The sequence below is a fragment of the Vanacampus margaritifer genome, chromosome 16 (genome assembly GCF_051991255.1).
Source record: "Vanacampus margaritifer isolate UIUO_Vmar chromosome 16, RoL_Vmar_1.0, whole genome shotgun sequence".
NCBI classification, from domain to species: domain Eukaryota; kingdom Metazoa; phylum Chordata; class Actinopteri; order Syngnathiformes; family Syngnathidae; genus Vanacampus; species Vanacampus margaritifer.
The window spans coordinates 9,729,946-9,739,198 of record NC_135447.1 but is presented as its reverse complement, the minus strand read 5'-3'; the positions used below and the strand labels follow the sequence as shown (position 1 = coordinate 9,739,198).

The following is a 9,253-nucleotide window of genomic DNA, read 5'->3' as shown; positions in this document are numbered from 1 at the left end:
CTTTTCTATCTCCTCCTCTTTTCCTTCATTCCACAGCCTCCTCACTCACTGGCTCCTCTGTAGCCAGCAACAAACAATACAAGGGAGGCCAATCATCTCAAGAAGGTTCTATTTATAATCCGATTTCCCTACGAGATGTTTGAGTTCTGTGTTTGAATTTGAGGCTGTGATGTGGCACGGTTTTGAAGAAATGTGGAGATTCCCTAATTCCCTCATTTCTCAACTATATTTTCCCTTCACGTTCCCCACATTTCGACGGGATGGCTGCCCTCTGCCTTCCTGAATGCTCCCAGTGTATACAATTTCCTGTGCAAAGCGTCCAGGCTGGAAAACAAAAACAGAGGGGTTCTGAAGGAAGGAGGGAAGTGGGAGGTGACTGGAGTGAGTGAGGGCTTGAAGGGCAGATGGGAAATGGGAGGTGGGGTGGAGGGGGTGTTAGGGTTAGGAGATGGACACATGGTTCTTGTTACATGCATTTCATCTTGGACCAACCGGTCCGGACTCCCAGCTAAATTCAGCTAAACGCTTTCTTCCAGGCATCTCAAGTGGATGTCATCACTGCATTGTGGCGTACTCACTGCTTGTCACGATTGACTCCTTGTATTCCCAGACTAAGTGGTTTTACAGGGAAAATTACACACCCGCAACCCCAAATTCCATATCTTGAGGTTCGAAATCTCTCCGCGGTGTACTTAACCTTTCCAAAAAGTCATATCTTAAGACCTGCTTTCCAATCGCAGTACATTCACTCAGATGGGTCCACGGGCCGCAATGATTTACTCAATTGGATTTCAAAGTGCAATATGATGACAAGTGAAGCAGAAAATCCATGAAAACATCATCAGACTATTGTGGAGCCTTTACTCATCTATTTGTGTGGCCACTTGAGCTCAGCAAACGGTAAAGCTTTCCTATAAAAATGATCACCAGATCTGTAAATTGATATACTATAACCAATCAGTCAGTTAATAAATCAAACAGGGTTGATCCTTTTATCCCCTATTTCTTGGTCATAAATTGAGACATTTTGCGTTATTCTGTGTTTCTATCTGTCAGAACATTTTGAGGACTTACAAACATTAAATCAAGAACTGATGTAAAACAACACACAAATAAAACACTACCTTTTAATCACAAGTAATCAAATGCAGCTAGCCTGTCGGTGGCTAGCTAACGAGCAACTAGCATGAGAAGCTAAACTCAGTGCCCCTTCTTGTCAAATATCGAAAACAAATGGACTCAAATGCTCTAAATCAGTCCGAATAAAAGCCCCTTTCTCCCCCCCACAAAAAAATGCTCCTGAGAGTCCTATCAAGTTAAGGACAATGGAACAAAAACAGAAATTGTAACTCTCTGCTGGTAGCAGCGCTAAACATGGATTAACACAACCAACACTTCTGCCGGCTGCTCTACTGATGTTCATCTTCTACTGACACGACTAAAACACTAAACACGGGGTTTACGCGGGTCATTAAAAAGCATTCGAGGTCATTAACTGAATTTGGCTAAAATTGAGGCCTGAAATAGCTTTAAAAAGCATTAAATACTATGTTCAGAGGCATTACAATTTTAAATACAATTGATGTAAAAACATGGTTGTTAATGCTTTAATTTACATAAAGTTTGCAAAGGAGTTACTATGATGCAATTTAGCAATAATAAATGTGATAAAAAATTATAGTTATTTGTCGAGACTGCTGACTTTAAAACGAACAAATTGGGCTGACGTCTTGGAGATGCTTCATGTTCCAAATACCAATTGCTTTGAATATGAGTTGAATTGAGCCAAGGGAGGAGTCTGTTTTGAATTCTTTGTTTACACAAACGGGCAAAACTTAAGACCCCACCTTTAAATATAACATTCGATTTGCTGATACCTACGAAAAATAATATACTCAATAATTATTATTCAGTAAAAGCGGCCATTTTCTTAAATATGTCTCTACGGCTTGCTAGATGTCATTATACGCATAGCACACATTGGGCAACAATGGCGTCAACACCGCCGTTGTATAAAATGTGCTTGAGAGTGTGTCACATGTGAGCTTGATGACCAGGCCTGGCCTCTGGAAGACAAAGCTTCTTTCTGCACCATAGGAAGAGGACATGACATCATTTTGTCCATACAAAGCCTCAGACATCCCGCTCTCTCTTTGCCCCTTTTAAAGAAAATAAAAAATAGCCGAGAGGTCATTGGATTTGAATAACAAGCAGCCTTCACTGCACATTTTATGGCTTTAAAATTTAGCTTCTGATACATATGAGGGAGTGAAAACTATGTGCAACTATTCTTGTGATGATGTGAAGACTACTACAGACAGTCTAACTTCGCAGCAACAAGATTCTAAGAGTGCAAGAAGCATTTCTTTGTGTTAGTGATTATTTGCTTATCTGTGCTCCAAGTGCCAATCATGACACCCTGGAAAAGCCAGAAAGATAAAACTCCAGGAAAGATTGATGAACTGCTTTTCCTCTGGTTCCTCTATGATGATAACATCTCATTTGCAAACATAAGCTCTACAGTGGACACTCAGGGACATTTTGTTTGTTTTTTACACCAAAAGTTCTGCCATAGCAAATATATCTGATTCGATCATTGGGCTATTTGTCATATTTTTCTACTTTCATTCTGCTGCGCTAACTACTGGTAAACTAAACAGCAGGTAATGCGAATGTTGCCTATTTACAGGACAGGAAATCTTGTTACTTCTGCCTCCCAGTGGCCAGATCTATACACTGCAATCAGAAGAATCATTTCAAGCTATTATTTTTATTTATTTCAACGACGTTACTTGTGGTTGAATTTGCCATAGAATGACAACACATAAGATCAAGTCACGATATGAAAATAATTGTTTATTAGACATTTCCCCCCTAGTATTTTCCCAAACTCAGCACCACTAAAAAAAAAAACACACACACACACAAAATGACACTTAATGAATTGTGTTGTATAATGAATCACATTCAAAGACAAAAAACATATGTAGCAACATTGGTCTGTCGGGATTGGCAATGTGTCTGAAATCATCAGAAAGTTCCAGTCAAGTTGTGATGGTCATGTGGACACAAAACAGAAATTGTCACACACATGAGGTCCGCTTATCCCTTATAAGATATAATGAAATTGATACGTGCATCTCAAGTCTCATGACTAATCATCATGCAGTTTACTACTTATACTGGATAATGAGAGCTTATTGTCATTGGTCACATTTAGACAGTTAAGGTTATATTGAGCCACCACCCACTAAATTTTTCTGCAAACCAAGAACTGAAGGCCCTTTCCCCCAAAAAAATAAAACACACAATTCCATCTTTGAGTCTTATGAACATGGCAGCACAAAATTAACTTCTAGAAAAGGCAGTCAAGGAATATCATTGACTATTTTCATGTTACCAAGCTCATCTTTTATCTGAGAGCCAGAGATTCGTTGTCTCACACAAATCCTGTAAGGACACTTTGCACCCCCTTTTTTGGGGAAACGGCCCATCTTATTGCATCCTTCAAGTACATTTGTATTGCAAAACAAACATTTCTTGAATAACATGCAAATAATACTCTGAAAGTTATCAATTTCTAAGGGCACGCCCCAAAGCTGAGTATAAAGTATTCGATGTAATCTATAAATTATATTGAATCTAAAAATAAACTATCTATACATTTGAAGCTACTTTTAACGAACATAATTACTGTAATGTTCTATTCAGTCTTGCAATCATATCAAGACTTTGTCTTTGTCAGTCGAGTGTTCACTTTTTGCTACTTAACGTTTTGAGACCCCAATTTAAGTTCAGCTAAACATTTGGTCATAGATATGTTGAGCAATGTGTACTTCAAAAGTATAATATGTAAATGGAAAAAGTGCAATCTAGTCAAGAAAAATAAATGCATCGAATCACATTCAGGACTTTTAACCCAACACAGTCCGGAGTCCTGCATGGGCAGAACATGAGATCAAGCGAATGCAAGTTGGAACAATAAAGCTCAACATTCACTTTTGTTGCCGCAGAGAAGTCAGTTTGAGATCAAGAAATGGATATTGCAGATTCGAACTTGCGCTTCAGCTGCTTCAAATGTGTGTTTAACAGTGAGCAGAACTTATTTGAAACGTCAGTTCTACGGCTTTCTGATGTCTACGGTCACGTTGACGTAGACCGGCAGCCTCTCCACTGATAATGTCTGATATTTGCAGCTGTTCAGTCCATCTTTTCTCCAAACTAGCGTTGTTCGTCTTAACAGCTTCATCCTAGATCGGGAGGGGGAAAAAAAATCAATTCAGGAAAACTAAAAATAGTTGCCAGAACACGACCATGACAAATGACCGACCTGTCTTTGTTGACCTCATTCCCGCTGTCCCGTTTGTGGAACACCATCGTGTAGCGGGCGATGGCGGCTGGTGGCCGCACAATCTTCATTTTCTGTAGCTCCACCCTAAGAGTACACATGCAAGACATTAAGAGCCTCTGAAGCAGTTTTTATCTTAAAAATGCTTTTCAGAACTTGTTTCCTCTCTCACCTGATGCGTAGGTCGTCGTCTTCTCCACCCCAACCCCAGTAGGTGTTTGCAAATCCATTCACTTTACGGAACTGCTCTCTGCTCATAGCCGTGACTCCTCCAAAGTATCCTTTGTAACGCAACCTGATGGAGGGAACACACATTTAGACTAGGAGTAGTTTGTGGCAGAGCATTTCCAATCATTTACTAATATCAGACCAGAGTGGGCTGTTTTACGCAGGCATGCAGGAAATGAGTCTTTTTCCAGGAACTTACTTGTATCCGGTGGCATTCCGGCCAACAACCAGGTGTTTGGGTTGCGTATCACAGATGTAGAGATTGTGATCATTTTCAGGAACCAGGTCCACATCGTGGAAAATGAAGCAGTCCCAACTGTAATCTTTAAGCGCCTCCAAGTATCCCACGTTCAGTAATTTGGCACGGTTGAAAGTGGCATCACCAGCCTTTTAGTAGAGACAGTGACATTAGAATACTACAGAAGGCGGCAGGGCCAGTGAAGAAGAAGGGGGAAAAAAGGTTAGCAGGATTCTCACTTTTAACTCAGAATTCTGACTTTATTCTCACTTTAGTCTTTATTGTCAGATTTCCGAATATTCTCCGAATTCTGAAAATTTTGACTATTCCCATAATTCTGACTTTAAATAAAGTCAGAATTCTGACTTTCTAAGAATAAAGGGAGACTTATGAGAATAGTCTGAATTTTCAAGATCCTCACTTTAAAGTCAGAATTCTGTGAATTTTGTCTTTCTGTGAATTCTCACTTTAAAGTGTGAAATTAATTCAGACTTTATTCAAAGTAATTTTCGGAATTCTCATTTCAACGCGAAAATTCTCAGAATTCTAATTTCAAAGTAAGAATTCTGATTTTATTCTCAGAATTCCAAATAGTCTCAGAGTTCAGAAAATTATGACTATTTTCAGAATTTTGACTAAAAATTCACAGTGAGAATAACATCGGAATTTTGATTTTCTGAGAATAAAGTAACAATTCTGAGAATACAGTAATTTCTGGACTATAAGGCGCACCTGACCATAAGTCGCGCTAGCTAAATTTGCGGAATACTCGAGTTAGTTACACATATAAGCCGCACCCGACTATAAGCCGCAGGTGTTTTAATGTTCCCACTCCGGGTTCCCGCTTTTTTCTTTTCCATAATGAGGGCACAAATTGTCTCGCTCGCGTTCTGTCTCTCCTACTGCATTTGGGCTCACTTGGTTTGGTTTGTTCTGCCTGATGCTCTTGCGCTTCCTTTATAATGCACCCCCTTGTGATCTGATGGATAAGCCGCACCTTTGTATTAGCTGCAGGGTCGAATGCAAGGGAAAAAAGTAGCGGGTTGTAGTCCAAAAATAAGTGTCATCAAAATTGTCAAAATTCTGACTTTATTCTCAGAGTTCGGATTTTAAAGTGAGAATCCTGCCAACCTTATTTTTTCTTCTTCTTTACGGGCCCTAATACTCGCCCATAGAACACTATAACAAGAATGCTCAAACTACACATCCATTATGTCAGCGTTGACGGTACCTGTTGGATGACATAAACTGCATAGTGGAGCTGCTGCCTCTGCAGGAAGGGATGCAGGTGGTGCAGCAGGTAGAGGAGGTGTCGCTCTCGGTTGCGATGGGGAATGAGGATGGCCACACTGTGTCTGGCCGTGCAGGACAAAGGCCGATACTGGCCTTCAGACACTCGCTTGTTCTCTTCCTCAACCTCCTTCAGGTTCAGAGAGGGCTCAAAGTTCAGCTTCACCGCTCCTTCTGCGGAATCAGAATTTGCACCCCGAAGGGTGTACATTTCACAAAGATTTTTTGATAGAAAATACACTTGAGAGTGAGACGTCTCCATGTCCGTTTGCACGTTTTGCTTTTCATTGAGCTTTTTGTTCCACTTTATCCAAATCAACGACCAGCCATATCAATTTTTAACATGGTGTAATACAAGAATAACTACAATAAACATTAAAATCGTTAAGGTTGAAGCAATAATATTACATTGACGATTGGCCTCTCTTACATCGAAGTCTGCCAAACAATCCTCCATCTTTGTTTTACTATATTTATTTTGTCACTTGTCAGGAACAGCTGACATACAGCAGCTCTACCTTTTACAAATATGGCCTACTAATGACCATTCATAATATTGAAGTCATCCACCCAGGGAGACTGCCTGAGATTTAGGGCCCTGTTTCAGTAGGTACCATCTGCACAATATAATGAGCTCCAACACTGCAGGTGATCTGTTACAAGAATTCTATGTTTGCAAAGACAATACATCAAATGTGGGCGTTCACTCACGTAGCAGCGGCGACACCTTAGGACATTCTTCGATTGGCGTTGGTGTAAATAAGCGAACCACCGCCAATGTCCCCGAGTTTGCCACATCTTGCGTACTCTCTCCTTGAATGAGAGGCTGCGTTGCCGCCGAGGGGACCAACGCAGATTTGACGCTCCCGCCGTAGAACATGGAAATCCACGCCAGCACGGACAGAGAGAGAAGCAGCAGGAACACGTACTTGACCCTGCGCAACATCTTGCACGCGGACGAACAAAAGGCCATGGCTGTGTGACGATGTTTTGGCTTTACTATTTTAAAATGTGTCCTTTAGTCAGGAGCAGTCAGCACGTGACAGTGAAGCGCGTCGCTGCTTTACAGTTTCCGCCGTGTGGTTCCATATTGGCGTTAACATTCGTGATTGGAGCCAGAAGATGATGAATCGATATCAACTGTGAAAGAGTGAGAGATCAGATGTTAGTGCACAGAAAAATAACACTAGATAATATTGTCCTAAAATATACAGTAATGACAATTAAATGTTTCAAAGGTTATACCATCGCAACCGATACTCTTTTTAGCGCCTGTGTGGCATTTTCTAGTTTGTTAGCATTAAGCTAAAGTATTAACTACACCATGACCGATATAATCTTTCAAAAAATAGCAATTACACTTCACTCAGTTGGAATCGGTGTCATGTAAATTGCAGGTTCAGTATCCTGAGATATTTTCCTTTGTGTTTGGCGCCATTAGTTTAGCGACACTGCTAACGGGGTCATGTGAATGTTAACAACTGCTTGGTATCATATTGCAGAATTGTTTGAATTGTCTATACTGGCTTACTGTCTATTAGCCATCCATTTTCTATACGGTTTGTCCTCATTCTTACTCGCCATAAATGTAACTAAAAACTCACTAGACACTTAATTAGGTACACTTGCATGAGATCTCCATTTATTCATTTTCTATAGCTTCATTGGGATTGCAGGCAAACAACCATTTATACTCACACCTTCATTTAACTTTCCGTGTATTTGAAATGTCAAAATGAGTCAAAGTGCATGCAGAAATGTGGAGAACAAACTCTACAAAGGCCAGGATTTGAACTCAGAACCTCAGAACTGTGGGGCTGACATGCTAGCCACTAAGCCCAAAATGAATTAAAAACAGAAGGTGGGATTTTCTTTTGTTAAAAAAAAAGGAACTGATGAACATGTGGCGGCCATATGAAATGACGTAATATCTTAAGACGTAGTTTCATTAAATAAGAAAAACAAAAATTCCCTTTACAGGAAAACATTTTTATCATACTATGTCAATATTTATTATATCGATTAGTACGTATCGATTAGTATCCAAAATATAAATTGAAAAGGCGTAAACAAGAATGCAAGAGACTTCCGTTGCCAGTTAATTAGTAAACAAATTGATAACGTGAAGCTGCACATTAACAATCCTAACATTAACGTAAACAAACAAAATGCAATTTTTTTTAAAAAATAATTCTCTATAATTTTGTATTCTCAGAAATACTTACTTCAAATGACCTAATGATGCTTGTTTTTCCTCGAAGTCATCTTCTTTTCGGGACAAGTTGCGCTAGCATTTGCTAGCTCCACGAGCATCCCATTATAGTACAATATCCACTATAGTACATAACATTTCATTTGTAATCATGTCAAGAGAAGAGACACAAGTACAACTGGACACCTTTCACAAAGGCGACACGTCCTCCTCCACCCGGATTCTCTCCATGTTTGCACACAATCCACACGTCGTTATCTCCGTTACGGGTTGTTACCTCCTCGGTGGCTTCTCCCTACGTCAGCAGAAAAATGTGCACGCCTGTTGTAAAGGACAGCTCGTGGAACGTTAAAGCATCTTCTCGTTTCGGTGAAAGCAGAGAGATCTTTGTTTTGATATTGACCACAGTTTTTGTTGCCACTTCCAAGGCTGTGTAGCATGTCACTCCCCTGTTGATGGCTGTAAAGTCAACGCAAATACATGCACATCCGGCAGGGGGCTCTCATAACAAAAGCACATCCGGCTTTTACTGTGAAATTTCAGGATGAATTTAAAATGTAATATTACATTCGTAAGTGAATTTAACTTGACCTCCAACATTTTGAATGCGCATGCCCAGTGCACCACCAAATTAACAACAGTTTTTTTAAAATGCGTGAATTGACCAATACATATTTACAGTCCTCTTCGTCATTGTTTACATTTTAATAAGACCAAGATGACGCCTATCCATTCCATTAAAATTTAAATTATATAGTTTAGTGTTTTATTCCTGTCGTAAATATAATGTACTTCTCTAGTATATTTAGTTTGCATTGTGATTATCAGATTGTCTAAAAATATCGATTATACTAATTAACCAACTTTTCAAATGGATATTACAGTGTGGTACTTATATTATATTCAAAATAAAAGTCTTCCTCAAGAACTGATTGAC

General features: G+C 39.6%; 1 protein-coding gene across 2 annotated transcripts; it reads right to left on the bottom strand.

The window, feature by feature from the left end:
• Positions 1 to 2,835: 2,835 nt before the first annotated feature.
• Positions 2,836 to 8,782, bottom strand: b4galt4 (UDP-Gal:betaGlcNAc beta 1,4- galactosyltransferase, polypeptide 4). Of its 2 annotated transcripts, none has more exons than XM_077547604.1 (7): positions 8,330 to 8,782; positions 6,816 to 7,244; positions 6,046 to 6,278; positions 4,776 to 4,963; positions 4,521 to 4,643; positions 4,331 to 4,435; positions 2,836 to 4,250 (listed from the first exon to the last, which is right to left on the bottom strand). In XM_077547604.1, exons 2-7 carry the CDS (start codon positions 7,075 to 7,077, stop codon positions 4,121 to 4,123), a joined length of 1,041 nt encoding a protein of 346 aa, XP_077403730.1. In that variant the 5' UTR covers positions 7,078 to 7,244; positions 8,330 to 8,782; the 3' UTR covers positions 2,836 to 4,120. The 2 variants fall into 2 exon arrangements, with proteins under 2 accessions (XP_077403730.1, XP_077403731.1); XM_077547605.1 differs by having other exon boundaries at positions 8,503 to 8,782.
• Positions 8,783 to 9,253: the final 471 nt, after the last annotated feature.

Excerpts from the sequence above, each read along its gene's own strand:
- b4galt4 (XM_077547604.1), bottom strand. The coding sequence starts at position 7,077 with ATGGCCTTTTGTTCGTCCGCGTGCAAGATGTTGCGCAGGGTCAAGTAC. Across the intron at positions 6,279-6,815 it reads TAAGGTGTCGCCGCTGCTAC|AAGGAGCGGTGAAGCTGAAC; the intron begins GTGAGTGAACGC and ends CTGATTCCGCAG. Across the intron at positions 4,964-6,045 it reads CAGTTTATGTCATCCAACAG|GCTGGTGATGCCACTTTCAA; the intron begins GTACCGTCAACG and ends CTCTACTAAAAG.